Source organism: Dendrobates tinctorius, unplaced genomic scaffold (genome assembly GCF_039654945.1).
Source record: "Dendrobates tinctorius isolate UK_male_01 unplaced genomic scaffold, ASM3965494v1 ptg000051l, whole genome shotgun sequence".
NCBI lineage: Eukaryota > Metazoa > Chordata > Amphibia > Anura > Dendrobatidae > Dendrobates > Dendrobates tinctorius.
In genome coordinates, this window is record NW_027361719.1 from 14,068,301 (window position 1) to 14,092,489 (window position 24,189).

The 24,189-nt window shown below is 40.2% G+C and overlaps 1 protein-coding gene across 2 annotated transcripts in view; it reads right to left on the reverse strand.

The window, feature by feature from the left end:
* Nucleotides 1–12,105: 12,105 nt before the first annotated feature.
* Nucleotides 12,106–24,189, reverse strand: part of DTX3 (deltex E3 ubiquitin ligase 3) — a 69,482-nt gene continuing 57,398 nt past the window's right edge. For both annotated transcript variants that reach the window (XM_073576811.1, XM_073576810.1), the window contains exons 4-5: nucleotides 20,933–21,150; nucleotides 12,106–12,992 (exon numbers count right to left, since the gene is read on the reverse strand). In XM_073576811.1, coding sequence (XP_073432912.1) covers nucleotides 12,917–12,992; nucleotides 20,933–21,150 — 294 coding nt within the window. In that variant the 3' untranslated portion in view covers nucleotides 12,106–12,916. The remainder of the gene's footprint in view (nucleotides 12,993–20,932; nucleotides 21,151–24,189) is intronic.

Consider the following 24,189-nt stretch of genomic DNA (forward strand, 5'->3'; position numbering starts at 1 on the left):
AAACTAAACATTCCCAAATCCTGCAACCTTTCCTCATAAGACAGGGTTTGCAGACCGGTCACCATTCTGGTCGCTCTTTTCTGAACTTGCTCCAGTTTGTTGATGTCTTTTTTAAAATGTGGTGCCCAAAACTGGACACAATATTCCAGATGAGGTCTGACCAAAGAGGAGTAGAGGGAAATAATGACTTCACGTGATCTAGACTGTATGCTTCTGTTAATACATCCTAGAATTGCGGTTGCCTTTTTTGCTGCTGCATCACACTGTTGACTCATATTCAGTCTGTGATCTATTAGTATACCCAAGTCTTTTTCGCATGTGCTGTCACTTAGCCCTATTCCTCCCATTCTATATATGCTTTTTTCATTTTTATTGCCCAGATGTAGTACTTTGCATTTCTCCGTTAAAAACCATTCTATTAGTTGCTGCCCACTTCTCCAGTTTATTTATATCTTTTTGAATCCTCTCTCTCTCTTCTCTAGTATTAGCTATCCCTCCTAGCTTTGTGTCATCAGCAAATTTAATCAGTTTACCCTCAATTCCTTCATCTAAATCGTTGATAAAGATGTTGAACAATACAGGGCCCAGGACAGAGCCCTGTGGTACCCCACTTGAGACATTCTTCCAACTGGATGTGCAGCCATTTACGACCACTCTTTGGGTCCGATCACTAAGCCAGTTATGAATCCACCTAACAGTTGCCTTGTCCATTCCATACTTAGTCATTTTTTCAATAAGGATTGTATGAGAGACTTTGTCAAATACTTTGCTGAAGTCAAGATATACTATATCTACAGCGTTTCCTTGATCCACCCAATCAGTGATACCGTCATAGAAGGAAATTAAGTTAGTCTGACATGACTTATTAGTTACAAACCCATGCTGACTCTGTTTAATCACTTCATTCTTATCCAGGTATTGACATACATGTTGTTTAATAATTAGTTCAAAGATCTTTTCTGGTATAGAAGTCAGACTCACCGGCCTATAGTTGCCTGGGTCCACCTTCTTCCCCTTTTTGAAGATAGGAATAACATTTGCTCTTCTCCAGTCTTCTGGCACTTCTCCTGTTCTCCAAGAATTTTCAAAGATTATGGAGAGGGGTTCAAAAATTTCTTCTGCTATCTCCTTCAGTACTCTGGGGTGTAATTCATCTGGACCTGGAGACTTGAATTCATTTAGGTTAGCTAAGTGTTTCCTCACTATCTTTCTGTTTATAGATATCCTGGATTCTTCTATTCCCTTAATAGGACAGTGAATAACAGTTGATGTTACATTTCCTTTCTGAGAGAAAACAGATGCAAAATAGGAATTTAAAAGTTCAGCCTTCTCAACATCCTGTCTTACCATTTCATCATTTTCATCCTGTAAAAATCCTATAGCATCTTTGACTTTTCTTTTACTTTTGACATAACCCCAAAATCCTTTATTATTGCTTTTGACATCTCTTGCAAGCCTCAATTCATTTTCAGCTTTAGATAATCTGATTTGTGCCCTGCAGGTTCTGCAGACAGCATTATATTCTTCTTTAGATATGCCTCCCTCTTTCCATTTTATAAACATTTTTTTCTTCCTTTTTAGCATGTGCTTAAGTTCTGTGTTCATCCATCCTGGTTTCCTTAAATGCTTCCTATTCTTCCCTCTTTTCGGAATTGTTAACAACTGTGCTTTGAGAATTTCATTTTTCAAGATTTCCCATCCTTCCTGGACATTTTTGTCTTTAAGGATACCCAGCCATTGGATCCCTCCAATTCTCTTTCTGAATCCCTTAAAATCTGCCTTTCTGAAATCTAACCTTGACGTCTGAGTCTTCACAGGTCTTCCGCCTCTAGTTATCCAGATGGGTAGGTAGCTGGTTTAGTGATAGAAAACAAAGAGTGGTTATTAATGGGGCATACTCAGATTGGGCCAGGGTTACTAGTGGGGTACCACAGGGTTCTGTATTGGGCCCCCTACTATTTAATATATTTATTAATGATCTAGTGGATGGCTTACATAGTAAAATATCAGTATTTGCAGATGATACAAAACTATGTAAGGTAGTTAACACAAAGGAGGACAGTTTGCAACTACAGACAGATTTGAGTAAATTGGAGAATTGGGCTGAAAAATGGCAAATGAGGTTTAACACAGATAAGTGTAAGGTTATGCACATGGGAAGGAGAAACAGATGCTACAATTACTTACTAAATGGGAAACTGCTGGGGAAATCAGACATGGAAAAAGACTCAGGCTGGAGTCACACTAACCTGCGCAAGATACGGTCCGTAGTTTACTTGCATAATACGGATGAATGACCACTAAATAGTGCTCCGTAGGTCATCCATAAGCAGGGTGAGATCGTGTATTTTGCGCATGTGTGCATCCGTATGTAATCCGTGTGGCATCCGTATGCAATCCGTATGGCGAGATTTTCTCGCAGCCTTGCAAAATGGACATTTAACGGTTTTCAGTATAGGAGTAGCCCCGGTACACTAATAACATGAAAGTAGAGTCTTTGCAACGACAATCTTTTTTGTTGTGATTTTATGACCACATTTTATATTGCAGATTTTACCAACAGGGATTTTTTGTGGTGCAGCATTGTTAATTCTTGTGCAAATTGCTGTTCTAATATATGGGCTGTTGTGGTGTTTTACTGCAGGGTAAGCTACATGTGTTTACAGATTTATCACTTACCTCGTGTCTCCTACACTTTGTCACCTGGAAAACTTGAATTGCAATAAGGTATTTTTTTTTACCTAATAGAGGTATACGTATGTGGTTTATACCCAGATATTTGTACAAACAGTGGACTGATTAACAATTTTCTGTGATGGTATGCTGTTTATATTTGTATAGATTGCACACTTTTGAGTCCTATGGGTAGTGGCTTTATCATAAGCCTATGTATTGTCTTTTTGTGTCTCATGTGTGACCGTTTTAATGTTTTTAATGGTTTCTGTGTGTTTCTATATGTCTAATAAAATTTCTATGCACTATTTTCATGCCTTGTGGTGATCCCCTCTTTTTGGCCTATACTTTTCTTTTGGATGTGCTTGGTTCAAGCAAAGAAGTCGCAGCAGGAACTTGCATAAGGTCTTCAAAGAGCCCGGCCACATGTCTTCTGCAGCCTCTTCTCTGTTCCGGTTATGCCAAGGTAACCTCTCTGTGGGCTATTATGCAGTCCATTTTCGTACCTTATCTTCGAAACTCGCTTGGAACAATGAGGCTCTTGTGGCAACTTTCTGGGATGGCCTCTCCGGGCAAATCAAGGACGAACTGGCAGGCTGGGAGATACCCACCTTTCTGGATGACCTGGTGTCTCTCACAAACAGAATTGACATTAGGTTCCAGGAACAGACCAGAGGTGAACCGCGAGAGAGGATCAGTACGCCTGGCTCCCACCTTCCAACGACCGATCAGTAAGATATTTTGCACGAAAATGATACAGAAAAATGTCTCATTTTGGTTCGATTTGAGGACCAAACTTGCCTATTCCATTTTTCACTGCCTAATGCTAGAAGCTGAATGAACCTCCATTCAATTTTAGTTTTTTCAGCACATTGCTAAAAACAATGTGAAAGATCACTGACATGTGAATTTGGGAAAATAACGTGCAATCGGTCTAAGGCAAAAGCCAATAACACTGTTCTCCTTCAGACACTGTATATAAATTATTGCTGTTTTTAACCTTGTGTTATCCAAAATAAGCCATTGCACTTGTTATTTAATGGTGTGTGTAATGTAATAGTTACATATTGTACATTATCTGTTTATGACAGCTAATTGCACATTTCTCTCTCCATTAATAAGGCAAAGCATTGTGATTCTGAGATATGGCGGTGGCCTTCCATACCCTTCCGCATTAAACGTATTATCGAGCTCGGACGATCTCATTGTGCATGCTTGCAAGAAGGTGAGTCGGCGAGATTCTGATGCTTCTTTCAAATGCAGAGCCCAGCATGTGTTCTTCTGTTTTTATGCATGAAAGGCTTGTCTCCTAAACAACATTTATTGTTAACAAATGATAAATTTATAACTGCTGGAGATCTGGCTGCTCAGACCCACACAAATAATAAGAGCTGGGATATATCCTCCATATAGTATAATGCAGCCCTCATATACAGGGTGGGCCATTTGTATGGATACACCTAAATAAAATGGGAATGGTTGGTGATATCAACTTCCTGTTTGTGGCACATTAGTATATGGGAGGGGGAAACTTCAAGATGGGTGGTGACCATGGCGACCATTTTGAAGTCGGCCATTTTGGATTCAACTTTATTTTTTCAGTGGGAAGAGGGTCATGTGACACATCAAACGTATTGAGAATTTCACAAGAAAAACAATGGTGTGCTTGATTTTAACATAACTTTATTCTTTCATGAGTTATTTACAAGTTTATGACCACTTATAAAACGTGTTCAAAGTGCTGCCCATTGTGTTGGATTGTCAGTGCAACCCTCTGCTCCCACTCTTGACACACTAATAGCAACACCGCAAAAGAAATGCTAGCACAGGCTTCCAGTATCCGTTGTTTCAGATGCCGCACATCTCGTATCCTCACAGAATAGACAATTGCCTTCAGATGACTCCAAAGATAAAAGTCTAAAGGGGTCAGAACGGGAGACCTTGGTGGCCATTCAACTGGCCCACAACAACCAATCCACTTTCCAGGAAACTGTTCATGTTGGAATGCTCGGACCTGACACCCATAATTGATGGTATGGTGTGGTATATGGGGTACAAAGATAGTGGGGCCAGTCTTCATCATTGGACACCTCAATGCCACTGGATATCTGAAATAGCTCCATGACGATGTGTTGCCCTCTTTGTTCACTGAAGATGGCACGTTCCCTGAGTTTTTCCAGCAAGATGGTGCACCACCACATTATGGGTGTCAGGTCCGAGCATTCTTACAAGGAATCTGACCCCCTTAGACTAGCATTTCTTCTGTGGTGTTGTTATCAGTGTGTCAAGAATGGGAGAAGAGGGTTGCATGGACAATCCAACACAATGGGCAGCACTTTGAAAACATTTTATAAGTGGTTATAAGCTTGTAAATAACTCAAGAAAGAATAAAATTACGCTAAAAACCAAGCACACCATTGTTTTTCTTGTGAAATTCTTAATAAGTTTGATGTGTCACATGACCCTCTTCTCATTGGAATAAAGTTGGATCCAAAAAGCACGACTTCAAAATGGCCGCCATAGTCGCCACCCATCTTAAAAAGTTCCCCCCTCCCATATACTAATCTGTCACAAACAGGAAGTTGATATCACCAACCATTCCCATTTTATTTAGGTGTATCCACATAAATGGCCCACCCTGTAGTATAATGCAGCACTGACATTCCCTGTGTGTATAAAGCTGTAGTGAGGATGTGCGACCAGGACTTCTATATACAGTGAATGGAGCTATGGTCGCATATGCTCACTTCCTCTCTATTCACACAGGAGAGCCCTGTTCTCGTGACTGGTTGGGTCTAAGTGGTCTGACCCCGATCAATCATTTATATCACCTGCCAGGTGGATAGGTATTATATACTGTTTATGAGATAACCACTTTAAGTGTCCAACCCTTACTAACATTTATACCACATCTTCAAGGTTTTGAATGTTCATTTTCATACCAGCAACTCAGACAAAAATAACCTATCTGAAAATTACTAAAGATGTTCCAATAATCCTTTAGAAAATCTAGAATGACCACATTAAAATGTTTTCTAAGACATAAAACATGATGTTTTTACCAGGAGTACAAGCTCACCAGACAAGTATTATTAGAAGTACTGTTCAAAATAATACATAAAATGAACATAAATTCCTAAGTGCATTCATAAAACAATAACATTTTGATTAAGAAATATGGAGACTAGGTTTTTGAGATATGTCTTTTTTTATTACAGCATAAGTGAATACATCAAAACCATACCCACAATGTCCCAGTAAGCGACCCGCAATTATGTACATTATTGTACAGTACAATACAATGCACACAGGTAGGATCTAGATGCAGTTCTCAAAAGCCCTTCTGCATTTCAGTGGAACTCTCCCCTTCCCTGCCAGCCAGGCCAACATCACTCCATCGCTTAGTCTGGCATTCAAGGGTTTTAAATACAATATATAAAAAACAACCTAGGAAATATTTTTTTCTACAGATCACATTCTATACATATATATTGCAACATCATTTATGGCCTTTTAGTAAGGTCCCTTTGACTAGAATGTACCAAGCAGTTGTGTAACTCAAGGAGTAGACCCATCATAAAGTATAAAAACAATGCAAAGGAACCAGTTTGTTGGTGAAGCTAAAACTAAGGTATATCTCCTAGAATAAACTAAAAATTCTGCTTTTGTTTTCAAAATGACTGGACTGCTCTTCATACCAAAAAGCTCCCTGAAATCCTAAAATGCAGAGACCTTTAGGATTCCACTGGCCTCCTTACGCCACAAGACTCTCGTATCACCTGGTATAAAGAGCCGCGTTGTCAATTCTATTCCGAAATGCTCCATCTGCAGAATCGAATCCTGCAATATCTACGATTGGATGGATTTTTTTATACAGGTGACCCAAGTGTCCGTAACTCCAGGTAAGAAACAGGACAAAAGTTTTTGTATTTGCATAACAATTAAGACTTTACAGCAAGTCTATGGATTTTTGGACCTGATAGTTGAACAATGGCAGATTTTGATGTGTGCCGGTAACCAGGCCACGTAATGCTTTCTCAATATTTTCTATGAAGAACATTTAGTCTGTGCCCAAGAAACATATTTCAATTTAGAAAATTGCATATACAAAGCCTTTTACTAAGGAATTACAGCTTGGCATTCTACGAGTAGTAGTACAATACTTATGTAAGGCAGCTCCTCACAGTCTACACAGTTGGATATACATTACACGTTCCATATTAATGCATTTGTTAATTGCCCACTTTAGAATAATAGTCATTTGCCCTGAATGTATTGATCTGGTCTGTAGTACGAAGGAGAATTTGCAGGTAAAATCCATTAAAATGTAACTTGTCATGTATAGATGAACCACATACCGCAATCAATGTTGGTAGTTAGTGTTAGAAAACAGATAATGGCCATGCCTGTGAGATCTATGCCCTTGGATGTCCTTCGGTCAGGTCTTCGAGGATTGAGTCTTTTGTTGGCCACATGAAAAGCTCATTGATTACCAGGAATGCATCTCCCAGAGACCCCAACAAGAGACGATGAAGTCGGACATAGGATACCGCTAAGAAACGTACAATATAGTACCAGAACTGGGAATACAGATTTCTTAGGCTGAATTCTGAACTATGAGATTTATTACAATAAACACCTTATTCTTCAATATCTGCATAAAGGGATTCTTTGGGACTTGACCGTTTCAGGATAGGCAATCTGATATTAGGTGGGTTAGTGTGCGACACCGGGAATCACGCTGATTGGCAGGTCTCCTTCACTGGTGGCTCTGCCTGGTACTGCAGTTCATCCCAGTGCGTGTCCCAGTGGTCAGACCTCCACTGTTCATGGATTTGTGGCTTATCCCAAGAATAGAGGCCATATAATGTTAAATTGGAGAACCCCTTAAAAAGATATCTAAATTTTCATAGAAATGTAAAGTACTACTTTCTGAATGGTTGACCATGTAATCTTTACACTGTAACTCTAAACATATCATCCTTTTTATATAGTACACGGAAAAACATTCTTAGAAAATAATCATCCATCATGGGACAATAAAAATGTATTGAAGAAAACAAAAACACTTTTCAAAGTTTACTGTAGAAGTTTGCCATTCTGCATCCCTGTAGCGCAGGCAATCCTTCGTGAGTCCAGCACATCAGCAAATTTCTCTAGTCCCAAAGCCCTCTATACACATTAGACAGTTGTCGGCCGACAGCTATCTCCCCCGACTACTCCATACTCAGTAATACTATGCCACCATCTGATGGGAGAGTCAAGATGCCCCCATAAACATTAAACTGTCGTCCGATCCCACTGATATTGGGATTTAGTCTAGTGTGTATGGGGGCCTTTTCAGCTTGTTCACAGAGGATTAGCTAGACCATGCACAATGCAGTTTTTTTGCCATTAAATGTCCTTTTTATTCCCAAAGTAAAGTGTAATCATTTAATCAAGTGTTATTCAGAATAATATAAATTGCTATCTATCGTTTCCAGGGCAAATGTTGCATTACCGTACATGGTGCTCACTTTACAGTGGCTTGTTGTCTTAGCATAAGGGTACAGGTAATAAAACTTCAGTACTGAGGCAACTCCTTTAAAAGAATTATTTTATTTTGTTTGCCTCCGGTTCTGCACTCTTCAGATCATACTGAATAAATTGCTTTTTATTACGCTGTGTGCTGTAGTATCACACTTCAGTCTGGATTTCACACTTCTTTACTGGGACCTCAGGCACTTGAAAAACTATATTTTTTCGGCTTTCACCTTTTCTGGTTGTAAATATGAAATAATACACTTCTTTAACACCTGTCACCTATGTCCGGCTCTATGGAAATTCCAAAAAGATCATGTAAGAGAATCAATACCTCGGAGCTTCCATTAGTCATCTACGCTGCAATGCTGCCAAACCTGTTTCATCAAATTACTGGGAAATTCCAAATGCGGCTGCAAAAAAAAAAAAAAAAAAAAAACAGGCACAAAAGCATCTAAAAAACCATGCAGACACCCCGGTGACGTGATACAGGATGGATTTTTGGGAGGATTATGAATATGGTCATAGCAGTAATAAATTAATCTCCATTTTGTTAATGTCAGAGACTAATATAATAAATCATAAATGAAGGAATGAATAAATCAAGACAAGTATAAAATATGAAGAAATGTAAAATGCAGAGAGAGTGAAGTGGATAACAGAGGAATCAGCCCTCAGGTATTGAGATTTTAATGTTTGTTCATCTCACATGAAACAAACGGGACAATTTTGGAGGACGTACCCTTCAACAACCTGTATGTTGGGTCATAAGATAAATGGTGTTTCCACTGTACAAGTTACATTTAGGTCGAAACTGCACAGATGTCAATTACTATATGGCCAAGTTCACACGATCGTATGTGTTGCCCGTGAAAAAAATCGCAACCCAAATGTTCTTCAATGGGGCAGTGCAGATGAGCATTTGTTTTTATTAATGAACAAAATCTGCGAGTGAAAAAAATTCTGAGACTGCACTAGTGATTTCCATGTGTGGCCCATTCAAGTCTTCGGGAGCACAAAAAAAATAGGTTTCCATACGTAGCAAATGAAAAACAGATAATATGCAATTCTTTTTCATAGGAAATTTTTTGTAGTCTTTTAGCACACGGAAGACAAATGAAAAAAAAATCGTCCCGAGTGTCGTACAGGGATTTCTAGATTCCATCTAGGTAATTTATTTCTTAGGCTGGGTTCCCACAATTAGTTTTTACTGAGCTTTTTTACGCTGTGTATTGTCGAAAAAAACGCAAGTAACTTATCAGAAAATCTGCAACATCAAGAAGTCACCAAAAGCTCATAGGGCAAACTCAATTTTAAAATGCCGACATCGAGGATCTGTGTTTTCGGATCTCCTGACACAAAGCAAGCGCTAAAGCATCAATGATTTTAACAGCCAAGCGCAAGCTCAAAGCCAACATTACTGATAGGGTTGAGATATTTCTAATTTAAATCATCAAGGATCTGGGCTAACATATCTAACATTTCTATGTAACTCCACAGAACATATATTAATGAGAATTTCCCCTATAAATGAAAATGATTTACTCAAGCACAACATATTGCAGCTTCATTATGTACAGTACAAAGTATCTATGTGCATCAATTATGCAAATGTAAGTAGCGGGGATTCATTATTAGGAGGTCCTTTTGGTTCTATGCTGTGCAAGATTTTAGAAAGAAAGCACATGTTTTGCTTGCAGGACCTCATGGTCATCAATGGGACCTCTCTGCTTTCGTTTGCATCATTAAAGGCATCGCCAGCTACTCAGACAACCCCTTCTCAATCCCTAAGTTTCCTCCAAGAAAAATAATACCTACGCAGGTGCCTTTCCAAGGGTGTCACACTGGATCTCCCTGGATTACATGACCTTGCTTTGTCATATGATCCCTGCGGCCAATCACGCTTCCCTTCTTTGGAAAATTGAGACATCCGGTGGACGTGAGAGAGCAGCCGCAGCTCTCGCTTTCTCTGCATGTCAGTTACGACAGAAGGAGGTGAGATTGAAGTGGCCACTGATTGGCTACAGGGATACCAAATCTGGATCATAGTGATCATGAGAGGGGTCCAAAATTTTAAGTCCCCAAAAATTTGTCGCAAGAAGCATCTCCCCCCTTCCCCGCTGTTCCTGGCATATAAAGATCTCCACTGCTGTACAGGACATAATAGGTGTGAAGAGTAACATGGCAGCTCTAGATGATTCACAGTATTGCACATCTAATGATATTACTGGGGTTTTCTTGCCTTTTAGCAGTATATCATCTGATTCTGAATAGAATGAGCTGCAAGATATTTCAGAAATGCACTGTAGGTTTATATATAGCAAGTATCGGGTATAGTAGGAGTGAGAGAAGACAATGATCTCAACCTCAAGAATTTCACCAACTCATGGCCAGGACCATCTCTCTGATCAAATATGAAAGAACTCATGAAAAAAAAAACTCACATGCCTTCAAGGGCTAAATCCTGCATAAAACAGTGTGTACAGGCTGACAAGCTTCTACAATTCGATGTAACAACTTGTTTTACTGGAGCAAAAGAAGGAAAAGGAAGGAGATTGCTGAGTAAAGCTGTCTTATTCGTGTAACCAATACACCATAACAAAAAAAAAACAAAACTGAAAACGTTAGCAAAAAAAGCTAAAATAAGATTTAAAACACATTGTAGATGACAAATTTGACATTACACAAGGGAAAGTTCCTTCTCCGGGCATGGGCACAAGATTGTGCACTCGGACAGCAGACCGAGAACACGAAGGACAGTGCATGGACCAACTGTAGCCTACGTGCTCGAGCACATGGGCAATTTCCACATGGACCTCGGGTCCGTGCAGAAAAAACAAAAACACAACATGCACAAGTTTAGTCCGACTTACGGAGCAGCCATCGCCTGTAAATAGATGGCAGCTCCTGCATCTGTCCGCTCTGTCGATGAGCCCGCAGAGCTATTCATGGAACCAGCCACGTACGCAAGCTGAGCTTAGCAAAGTTTGGGCTGAGCCTAAATTTCCCTTCTGTGAAATATTTCAACAGGGCTTCAAAATAAAGCCAGCCTGTAATACATAACATAAAAACCTGTAAGATCAATTTCACACGAGCTTAAGGTTGGCCATACAAATTAGACTCACATTTGGTCTACGGTTCTCTTCCCAACCCCGAACTACAGGATGACTACAGTAGGAAAAGGAGAATAGTTAAAGTTGCACGGCCAGGACGTGTGGCCTTAAAACTGGAGAACATTTTTAGAACCATGGCTACTTGTCTATGATAAAATGTATATGGGGAGTAAAAACACTTGTGCCATTTTAAAGGGAACCTGTCAGCAGCCACCACCTTTGAGCCTCGTGTCACAGTATTCAGTCTCCAAGCAAAACAAAAGACCCTTTATTATATTCACCTAAGGGGTGGTCCGGTCCGTTGGGAATTGCTGATCTTGGTCCGGTGCCTCCTCTCTTCTTGTGGTTTCCGTCCTCATTCTCTGCTTTGTGCATACTACATCATCCACACAGAGAAGAAGGTCGGTGATCACAAGAAGAGAGGAGGCGCCGGACCAAGACCAGTGACGCTCATCGGACTAGACCGCCACGTAGGCGAGTATAATAAATGTTTTTTGGTTTTTTTTTTGTCGGGCGGCTTGGAGACACATATACAGCATATTAAAATGCAATAACACAGGGCTGAAAGGTGATGGCAGCAGGTTACATGGGAAAAACCTGGTGACAGGTTCCCTTTAATAGTTACTTAATAGAAACTCCAGAAAATAGAAAACCTTAGTGATACGGTAATATCAACCAGAGCGCTCTAATTTCTTACATTCCTGGGTAACAAATTATAAAAACAGGGAATAAAATACTTTGATTTTTTTTTTTTGTCTATTGAGTAACTAAATATTCCCATCATGTTTTTTTGTAAATGGTGACTAGTTTCTAGTGTCTGAAATTCCCTTTTCTACACTTTACAGAAAGATATCAAGAAATCCTGTTCTGTGGAGATATCGTATCTGCAATAACACTAAGAAACAACAGAAAAGAAATCAGTATAAGATAAGTAAACCCAAGACCGTAGGAGGACGAGCATCGCAGCATCTACCACATTGGGCAAAGGTGTGAAAAATGATGAGACCAGGATGCATTGCAGCTCTGTGGCTAAAATCTCAGGGCTATGGGGTCCAGGATTTGCTGAAACAGTTATGCTGGCCTTTTCTAGGGGCTTTTTTTTTCTACAAAGCTCAGAATATGATTAATTCCACAGATAAAGATTAACAGAACTGCAGGAATCGGAATGCACTGTAAGATCACAAACATTTGTCTTCTCATTCTCTGAGTTATGGCCAAACACTAGAGCAGAAGAGCGATGACTAACTTGCCATCCAGCTGACGGTCGCATCTCCACCAGTTACTCATCAATGGTTCAGCAAGCGTTCTGTCTGTAAAGGTTTCATAGTCACAATCAATTCTCAGTCTATCTTCTGGTTCACCAGCTTGGCGAATCCACAAAGTCAATAACATTGAACGTGACACGGCTTTGTCGTGTGCTCCGTACGAGTCTCCATATAAGTTTGTTCTTATTGTGATTCAATATCCAATCAGCAAAAAAGCTAAAGTAGGGGAGGGCAAAAGGAAAAAGGAAAGATGAGGTTTCCACCACTGAAGGTGAGAGTTTGGTCCATATAGTCATGAAAGTCTCATTCTGCTTCCTACTGGTCTACCACAAGTGTCTTCCTCCTCTAGTCTGCAGTGATGCCTTTGGCTCGCAATTCCTCTTGAACTCTCAGCAAGTAAGTGGGATCTGGGTACCCGAACCTGAAGGCAATAAAGAATATTTTTTTATGGTTAGATCCAGGTGAATGAACAGGAATACGGTGTACATATTTAGATGAACTTTTTAAAAAACGTCAGTCGAGTCATGCAGCGCCAACCACGGACAGCATGAATCAGAACTCCGCGATTTCCAAGAAAACATAATTTCAAGATCCGGCCTAGGACCATAGGTGGAGATGAAACTAGTCCAGCAGCACCACCTCCAGGTGGATTCTCGCTACATCACTCCCAGTGATAGGTAGGTGTCTTCTGATGTACACAGATGGGAGGGATCTATCAATCAACTAGAGCATTGCGTAGAGGTGATGAATGTCTATTGAGATAAAACTCCTTGATTGAGTAACAATTGTTTTAATTTGTATTTCATAAATTAATAGTACGCGTCAAAATAAGAAACTTTGTATATATCTTATTAAAAAAATCAGCGTCTTTCTCCACCAGAATTGAATATTCATTTCCCAATGCCTTGTTAAAATCTGTATTCAGTGAAGACAGATTGTTACATTACTAGATAGAGCATGGAGGCGACAGTTGGTTTTTATAAGATTCCATGTAACAGGGAGTCTCTAGCGCCTCCATCCTCTCCTCCCTGCCTTCTACATAAAATGGTACGAGTAGTAACCGGCATCTCCGTTCTCAGTAACGTAACAATCCATCTTCACAGAACACAGATTGTTCCTGTGAATTGAGTATTTTGAGAATGAATGATCAGTCCTAGTGGAAAAAGAAGCAGATTTCTATGAGGTTTTCAAGTTTTTCTGAGCAATATGGGTACTTAAAGTAGTTTTTCCACCCTAGACATTCATCACCTATCAGCAAGATAGATGATATTTTTTTTCCTCAAAAATGATTTTTTAGCCCACTATTTTTTATTTTCACAAGGCTAACAGAAGAAATTGGAGTACGCTGGTACCCCATATGTGGTCATAAACTACTGTTTGGGCGCACGGCAGGGCTCAGAAGGGAAGGAGCGCCATTTGACTTTTTGAATGGAAAATTAGCTCCAATCGTTAGCTTACACCATGTCGTGTTTGGAGAGCCCCTGTGTGCCTAAACATTGGAGCTCCCCCACAAGTGACCCCATTTTAGAAACTAGACCCCCCCAAGGAACTTATCTAGATGTGTGGTGAGCACTTTGAAACCCCAAGTGCTTCACAAAAGTTTATAATGCAGAGCCGTGAAAATTTAAAATTATTTTTTTTCCACAAAAATAATTTTTTAGCCACCAATTTTTTATTTTCCCAAGGGCAACAGGATAAATTGGACCCCCAAACTTGTTGTGCAATTTTTATTGAGTACGCTGATACCCCATATGTGGGGGTAAACCACTGTTTGGGCACACGTCGGGGCTCGGCACTGTTTGACTTTTTGAACGCAAAATTGGCTGGAATAAATGGTGGCGCCATGTCGCGTTTGGAGACCCCGTGATGTGTCTAAACAGTGGAAACCCCTCAATTCTAACTCCAACCCTATCCCCAACACATCCCTAACCCTAATCCCAACCCTAATCATAACCCTAACCACAACCCTAACCCCAACACACCCCTAACCCTAATCCCAACTCTAACTCAAGCCACAAGCCTAACCGTAATCCCAACCCACCCCTAACCCTAATCTTAACCCCAATTCCAACCCTAACCCCAACCCCAATCCCAACCCTAATTCTAACCCTAACCCTAATTCCAACCCTAATGGAAAAATAAAAATAATTTCTTTATTTTATTATATGTGCCTGCCTATGGGGGTGATAAACGGGGGGTTAATTTACTATTTTTTTCATTTTGATCACTGTGAAAGAATATCATAGTAATCAAAATGAATGAATCTGCAGTGTTTGCGGATTCAGGCGGGCCATTTTCCAAGATGGCGGCGCCCATGAACCAGGACGGTGGGACACCGGGAGTCAGAGCGGGACATCGGAGGTACCAGGGGGGTGAGTCGGAAGGTGGGGGGAGCGGATGACGGTGGCGGCACGTTGCCGCCGTCAGTCGGTATCGGGGGCCGATCGGCCCCGTGAGTGGGGGGGGGGGGTCGGAACTGGGTCTCCAGCCATGTCCGTTGCTACTGTAGCATCGGCCATGGCTGGATTGTAATATTTCATCAATTTTCATTGATGAAATATTACTATCGCTCTGATTGGCTGTTAAAAGTGAAACAGCCAATCAGAGCGATCGTAGCCACGTCGGGGCGAAGCCACTCCCCCTGTGGTGAAGTACAAAGCCCCCTGTATCTGCGGGTCGGGTGACCTTTCAGTGACCCCGGTCACCCGACCCGCAGGGGGGCTTTGAAGTCATGACACAGCATATGCGTCATGGGTCGGATTGGCACCGAACTTTCATTAAGCATATGCTGTGTCACAGGTGGGGAAGGGGTTAAAGGGAATCTGACACCAGGTTCTTGTTATACTAGCCAAGAGTAGGGATAGAGACCTTGATTACAGCAATGTATCACTCTTTTGAGTTACATGCTGTTATTTTGATAAAATCACTGTTTTATCTGCTGCAAATCTAGCAGTTCTCTGAATGTTGAGCCCTGTATAACCCCGCCTGCACCACTGATCCAATGATAGGCAAAAAGCTGCCAATGAACAGTGTACACAGAAAGCTGTCAATCAGTGGTGGGGCAGGGTTATACAGAGCTCTGAAATATGGAGGACTATCTACTAGTCCTCCAGTGATAATCCCCTGCTAATAAATCAGTAATCAAACACACAGCAATCCCAGTATGTGATACATCGTTGGAATCAGGATCTCTGACTCTAAACTTTCTGCTCTCAAATTAGGTGGAAAAAACCTGGTGACAGATTCTCTTTAAAACTTATGCAAAGAAAAATTGGATTAGTAATCCATAGCAAGCAATCAAATTTATCTCTCAATTTTCAGAGGCTGAAAATGAAAATCAGTGACATTAACAGTGGTCATGAGCAAATACTCCACTTCAGAAATATATGTATCAGTGTAGTTTATATATTTATACAAAGGAAATAGAAGCTGAGAAATGTATCCTATACTGTATAAAATAATGCGGAACATTCAGCCTCAAATCCAGAGAAGTGCCTGCATTCAGGTGGATTAAATAAATATCTTCATTATTGTGCTGGCACCTAAACAACGGGCATTCCTGTCACAAAGAAAGTCACGGTGGCTTGGCCAATCTAGATGAGGAATTTGTGCTTGTTTTACTAAGGCGGGGATCACATACGCAGTATTTAGAGTCAAAGTTGAAAGTGGATCCAGCAGGAAGGACAGATGATTCGCAAAGGATGAAGCAAAATTATAGCATTGATATTCATAACAGAGAGAACATAACACGAAAAGACACAGTGTCTATCCAGGTGTTATCCATAGGTGGCATGGCAGATGTCTGCGTGTATAGACACGTGCCAGCAAATCCTCAGCAATGGACTCCACTGTTTCAGTGATGCATCATCTCGGGTCGTTCAGGTCCTGTGGATGGAGGGAGTGGGAGGCAGATACACGGACTCCTTGATGTAGCCCACAGAAAGAAATCAAAGGCTGTTAGATCTGACAATCATGGAGGCCAGCGTAACAGTGGTGAATCATTGTTTCCAGTGTGGTCTCTAACTTTCCAGTAAGGTTTTATTCACGTTTCAGAGAACATCCACATGGAAATATGGAGGTGCGCCGTCCTGCTAATAGACTACATTGGCAGAACTTCCTTTAACTGTGGCACAAGCCGTTCCTACATCATGTCCAGTTGGGAGTGGCCAATGACAGTATCCTCGGGAAAAATGAAGGGATTTTAGCACCAAATCATTGAATACCATTACTTTAGGTGGGTCCCTCATGTGCCTGATGGAAGGGCACATTTTTTTTTCTAAACCCAAAATTCAGGCTATTGTGACTGACCTTCCCACGGAGGTGAAAGGTTCCCTCATCGCTGCACCCGACCCTGCTAGTCACTGCTAAATCCTGTTCACTGTCTCTTAGGATGTCTTTGGGCAGCCCGGGCTTTTCCCATGACATAAACAGCATGCAGCTTCGAATTACCGTACTTCACCCAGCACACTGAGCAACTAAGCCAGCTTTACTTTGATTTTCAGTCACTTGCTATCTGTTTACCACTCATCTTACTTTAACTATGCGCTTTTACTTGTGCACCATCCTTTTTAATCACCTTGTCTAAGGTCTTCCTTTATACCTTACCATTATTTTTCAATCAACATTGTTCAGAGAATGCATCAAAAAATCTGCCACAAAATCTGCAGGTGTGATCTCAGCCTTAATATTGAGGTTTTTAATACATTCCTTTTGTCTTTTTATAGTCAAAGCGAGTTTGCAATTCCTATTCACAGTCAAAAAAATTGGCACCTAATGAGTTAACTTGCACTAAGCTAATTTAGGGGCGTGTTCTTCTTCCTCCCGAGTGTTGTTGCCTGTTTATGATTGGTTAGCATCATACACGGAGAAGAACACGCCCCCCAGTGAAAACTATCTGATAACTCCCACTTGGACTTAAAAAAAAAACTTAACTCATTAGGTGTCAAATATTTTGATAGCTTATATCTGAGCAATGGAGAGGCGAAAATAAAAAAAAAACAAAACTTTTTATTCCATTCTGCAGCCATTATTACATACTGTGTCTAATTCAACACGAAACATTTGGTGAAAGGTCACCTTTAACTGGTGAAGCATCAAAGTTAGAACTGTTACGTGCACGTCTCACAACAAAATCAGTAAAACTGACTTACTGCCTTTTCAGAATGGTCTCTGGTCTTCAGCCGCCATCATTGATAATTGCAGGGTCAAGGCAGATTTATTATTGTTGTTAACTAAACTTCTAAACATATTTAGTGACATTCATTGCATCTATCGCCTCACTGGTACTTTATCAGTAATGTTCTGAGATCTGTTACCTTAAAGAAATCGATTGTTCATCAAAGCGATCTTCCAGATCCACTTATATCTATACTTCGATCATTAAAAACAGTTTGCAAACACACAGATATTCCGCATTTAACTACGGTAAGTAGAGTATACATGACTTTCATAACCAATTACTGTACCTGTTCCAGTGATGATTTTAATATCTCATTAGTAGGACTGAGTAATATTGTATGCAGTTATTTTGTGTTTAATCAATGTAATGGACATAGATGGCCTTGTAGATTGGTTCGCTCATAGACATTAGTCTTTCTTATTGATCAGTGCAAAAAAAAATACTTAATTGCATGAACCTAGATTCAACACTGTGATAAATAAAGCAGAAAAAAAATCCAAGAAATTGTTTAGCGCCATGGTTTTTGTTTAAGAATATGCAGAAAAAAAGTAATACAGATGATAAAAATAGGAAGTGAAATGTAAGTATAGATAAACACAAAAACCACATACTGTATTTAAGACTAGAAATAGAGAACATCTCTGTTATAAGGAATATGTCGAATATGTCAGCAGATTTCTCCATGTCTGTCTGTGGGAAGTATGAAATAGCGACATTCTTCCTCATTATAAAGTTTTCAGTACAATTTATGCTACAAAAGTGATGTAAATTACATAATCTGTTAGGACTGGAGTACATTTCTGCTAGAATTTACCCACTTTTTGTGTGTGTTGTAGTGGATTTGTCAGGCTGTGTTAGGCTATGCCTCCTTTTGCTAAGCTCCGCAAACTTTTCAGAAAGTTAGTTTTGGAAAAATTTACTATTTTTCTACAACAGTTTTCTACTGAAATTAATAATTGGATTCCCCCATATAGTTCTGGAAAAATAGGGTACAGATAAACGTGTCTGCTGGATAGCTCCTCACGGTGTTCTCCCCACCTGGCACAGCCTGATTAGGCTATGCTCACATGTCCAGTAATCCTTTTTTTTAACATTGAAGTCTATGGAAAAAGGATCCGCTATGCATCAGTTTTGACCATTTGTAAAAGATCCTGCAAGGAAAAAATGGATCCTATACAAGTGAAAAGACTAAAAAATTGTATCCGCACAACTTTTTTGCCTACTGATTGCTGCTGGATCCGTTCTAACGGATGATTATTCGATATGTGAACCTAGCCTTAGACAGGTCCAGTCTAGACAGATTTAGGAATTGGTCTCCGCTTCAGATTTTCACTCTACTGCACAGTTTCTTGCAAAGAGGTAACCTGTCGAATTTTCATGCTATCCGTTGTTAAGGCAGCATAAACTACTTGACAGGTGGCTCCCTTTAAGTAGCTCACCTTCACCTCCCTTATTTTTGGTCAGTTGAACCCTTTTATTTATCATTGGTAGCTCATGATGGTGACCTGCAGAGCTCTGTGTTTCATGTCTAAGACCAGATCATTCAAAAAGCACTTTTCCTGATATTCTTGGTCACGCTTCACCCTCGGTAATCTAATTAACTGCAGTATTCCTTCTTTTAGGACAACTTATTAAAAAATTAAGGATAGGTAATATTTTTCCAAACAAATTGGAAAACCTTAACTCATAATTAAACAATGAGTATAACGTGTGAGTACAGTGCAGATTGCACAACCTTCTGGCCCTTCATCTTGCGTCTCCAAAGAAGTGCTTCACTCAACAGTTAAGAGAAATATTACAAATTTTAGGAAAACCATGCATCAAAAAAGGGGCCCAGTGACAGTCTATGAATGAAGACATCATGTTCATGCTCACATGAAGAGTTGCATTGGGTTATAAACAGGCAGACAAGGAAGCTGACCCTACTGCTGGCTGAAAAAGGAGCGCATTGGGCACCATCTTGGGCAGAAGCTTTCCTTTTAATTGCTAAATCTCATTGCCGTTTGCTTGGTTGGAAGAACATTACAAGCAATCTGTGGACCATACTTACAACTATTTCATATTTCTACTGCACAGATGGCTAGTATGGGTAAGGGAGAACTGAAATGTCAGGTCAAGTATATGACTTATTAATGAGTGTTCAGCTTTCCAGTCAACAAACTGTCATCTGTATACAACATGAACTCTTAAAAGAAAATCTGCATATAAAAATTAACTTTTACCCATTATTTGGTGTATTCGTGTCCCTGCTGCTCTGTCTCCTCTTTGGGCACGGTCTTGAATTCCAGATCTCATCTTGCATTTAATTTCTCTATTCTTTGCCATCAATTCAACAATGCATCAGCACAGCCTCACATGGGCAGCTAGTGTCACATGTCTCTAGGGTTAACGGTGATCCTTCTATATAAATTTTACTAGATAACCTATTTATAACTAAATATACTCTCATGGAGGCTGAACAGTGATATTCAGCATAACTTTATGACAGAAGCTGTGTAATCATCATCAGTAACTGTGCTAGGGGTTTCTATCCCCTTCCTGTGGAGAACTTCAGTTGTATGGTCCATGCACCTTTATCATTCAGGTAGTCCTGATGACTGAGATGTTGACTCTGAAGATAATATAAAGGCATGTAAGGCAGCGCCGGACTGCCAAAGCTGCGTGCCACAAATCGATCACACCCTCATCCCAGCCTGGGGCCTGCAGCATCACCCCACTCCTGCCACCTCCAGTAGCGACCCTGTTTCATCGCGGCCACCAACCCCTGGTAAACAATAAGACGGTTTGATTATAAGAAGCACCACCATTTTATTTAAAAACATGTTTTCCCTATTTTTATCCTCAAAATTTGGGGTGCGTCTTATAATCCGAAAAATACGATCTATATTGAGGAACTAATAGGTTAAATGAAAAAAGAAAAAATCCCTGCTACTTTAACTTGTAAAACTCCATGAAAACAATATCAACAGATACACTAAAAATACCAGATTGCATCAGAGAGGGCTTTAGTATATAGTGAGACATGGCGCTCAACTAAAATGCTGGTAATGATTAGTAAAATACAATAGACTGTCAAATGTCAAGCACCTAAAAAAAGGCTGCAGCATTAAAATATAAGAAAACTTAAAAGTAATCCCAAGTGTACGCCATAAGGAATAAAATGGATAAACGCTAACACTTACAACTGTGGTCCTCCTGTGCAATTAGTCTTGTGGTGAATGTCATTCCACGTTATGACATTAGGTCTTCCTGTGGTCATTGATGTCCCAATGGTGAAGGTCAAACGTTGGTCAAATGCTTTCTTAAAGAGTGTCAGCACTTTATTTCCTTCTGGACAATCGGGTAAATATGCCACACGAGTTGTTCCTGGATACCTCACGCCAGGATTTGGGTGCTCTGACTGCAAGAACAAAGTATGAAATGAAGTCTAAAGTGCTAGGAATAGTATAACATATTGGTTACCGTTCCAAAATACCTACTATTGATTATAGACATTTATTTTACTTACTCATATAACACCATCATATTCTGCAGCACTTTAGAAACAACCTCACTGTCCCCATTGGGGCTCACAATCTACATTCCCTATCAGTATGTCTTTGGAATGTGGGAGGAAACCCACACAAACACGTGGAGGACACACAAACTCCTTGCAGATGTTGTCCTTGGTTGCAATTTAACCTAGAACCCCAGCGCTGCAAAGCAACAGTGCTAACCACTGACCCACCGTATTGTACCCAGGATGTTCTAAGATATTCAGCTGGGATTCAAAGCGCCTACACAGTGTAACAAGATGCTTCTAGGGCAAGTACACACAACATTTTTTTGAGACATTACACTGCAGTGTTTGATGCAGTTTTTCAGCCTAAGCCATAAGTGGATTCAAAATTATTAGGAAACATAGAAAAGGATTTCTACTTCTCGATCTTGCTGGGTTCACTTCTGGATTTGGCTCAAAAACTGCATAAAAACTTCAGTGAAATTCTAGGTTAGGGTCACACAGCAATAGCAGGATCCACAGGGGCTTTACTGTACTACTTTAGATAACAATTCTTAACACACTTGTACAGCAACACCAATACTAATTGTCATAATTAATTTCTAAGTCAGATTTATATATGACTCTGGTCTTGGTCAGGTGTAAGGTTCCGCACATATGCAGGTTACTTACAGTACCTAAAGACACATATTGCTCATCGGTTCCTAATACCAATGTGATACAGGAAAGATGTATATCTTTATACCGTGTTAGCCAGTAGATAGAAAAATATTCAGGATTGAGAGTCCTCAGTAGTTGATACCTTTTAATGGCTAACTGAAAAGATGGTAATACATTGCAAGACTTTAATACCAATGTCACACTACAAAGACTGGGAATAGGCCTGGTCCCAAGCTTACAACATTCATTAAATAGAAGTGAACTCAGAAGCCAGACAGTCCCCTGATAGAAGCCATTAGGTCACACAAGTATAGAGAATGCTGGATTCAGGCCTGGGCTATATGGAAATGCAAGTGATCAGAAGTAATCCAAAGGAATACATTGGCCTGCAGGATCCTGTGAACTGCAGCTGTGGTGCTCCAAAAAGTCTCCATGCAGTCAAGGACTAAAATCGGCATACACATAAGACGTCAGCCAAGCAATCGTTCGCTGTCAGCTCTTCCTCATGAGTCCTCCATACACAGGAATATTCAACTTGGTAGAATATTCCTGTGTTCTCTATGAGAGAGCCAGTGACAGACTTCTGGCATCAGCTTATCTCCCGGAGAGAAACAGGATCGATTCTTCCGTCCCCAATATAACGCTATGTGTTTGTAGAAAGAAGGTACAATAAAACAGGGCAGAGATTGGCAACCTGTTGTTGAAAACCTACAACCTGAAGATGTCATAACAGCCGCCTGACAGGCCGTGGCAGCCACAGAGGCCCACTCCAACTGCTGGGAATGCTGAAGGTTGGTGATCCCTGATATAGGAGATATTCCAAGTCAGAAACAATAGCTCAGATTACTTTAATCTGGAATCTAATAGTCTAGAAATTTTCACCATCCAGGACAGAATAAATAAAATAATTTTTAACATTTCAATATAAAATATAATACTATACAAGAAGATTATTTGCGCGCGGCAATGAGCCATAGACGAAGAAGCCAAGTGTGAGTGAAAAAATGACCACTTTATTGTAAAACACACGTACAACGCATTTCAGTTATAATGAATGAGCTTTCCTCAGATTCTTTCATCATTGGTACCTAATTGAAGCTTTGTTTATAAGAGCTGAAATGCGTTGTACGCGTTTTCCAATAACGTGGTCATTTTTCACTCCCATTTGGATTCTACAACCCTTCTTTATGAAGCATCGCAGCAAGCAAATAGTTAATTGTTTCCCATAAGAGTATGCTCAGACTGGGGGTCGAGTTGGATGACTTTGCCTGTCAGACTATGATTGCTTGAAGCTCCTGGAACTCACACCGTACTTTGGTGCTACATAGAGATGAGTGAACCCTCCGAGACGGCGAATGAGAGAGAGTTTTCCAGCTCCAAAGTTCAGACCCCCATTGATTTCTGGGATTCAGGTTCAGGTTCAAGTTCAGGAACAGTTCTGGAACCTGAACCAAACATTGGACTAAAGTTCTATTGAACCTGATGAACCCAAACTTCAACGGGTCCGTTCTCCCTAGTGCTACACCTGCAGTGGAAGTTGTGCCTACTTACTGCACAACGCTAAAAGCTGAGTGGATGACCACACTGTCTGTAAGAAATTATTTCTGTCCTTTGCAAACTACACTTAGTTAGCAGAACCCAAATGGCATAATTAGCTGAGTAAAGTGAACCAGTTATCTCTCCTGGCATGTCTTCTCTAGGGTCTATTCATATTCTCCATGAAATATCAATACTCCTCCTTAATTTATCATAGAAATCCATGAATGTTTGTCAACTATCCTTATAGAAAAAAATGACCAAGTACGGAATTCACAAGTCAATGGTTAGGTGGATTCATAACTGGCTCAGTGATCGTACTCAAAGAGTGGTAAAAAAATGGTTGAACATCCAATTGGAAAAGTGTTTCAAGTGGGGTACCACAAGGCTCTGTCTTGGTCCCAGTGTTGTTCAACATTTTGATAAATGATCTAGATAAGGGAACCGAAGGTAAACTAATCAAATTTGCAGGCAATGGGAAGCTAGGAGGGATAGCTAACACTAGAGAAGACAGAGAGAGGATTTAGAAGGCTATAGATAAGCTGGAACAATGGGCAGTAAATAATAGAATGATATTTAACAGAAAGAAATGCAAGTTTCTACATCTGGGCAATAAAAACGAAAATTACATCTATAGAATGGGAGGAATAGAACTAAGCAACAGCATGTGTGACACAGACTTGGGTATGCTAATAGATCACAGCCTGCACATGAGTCAGCAGTGTGATGCAGCAGCAAAAAAGG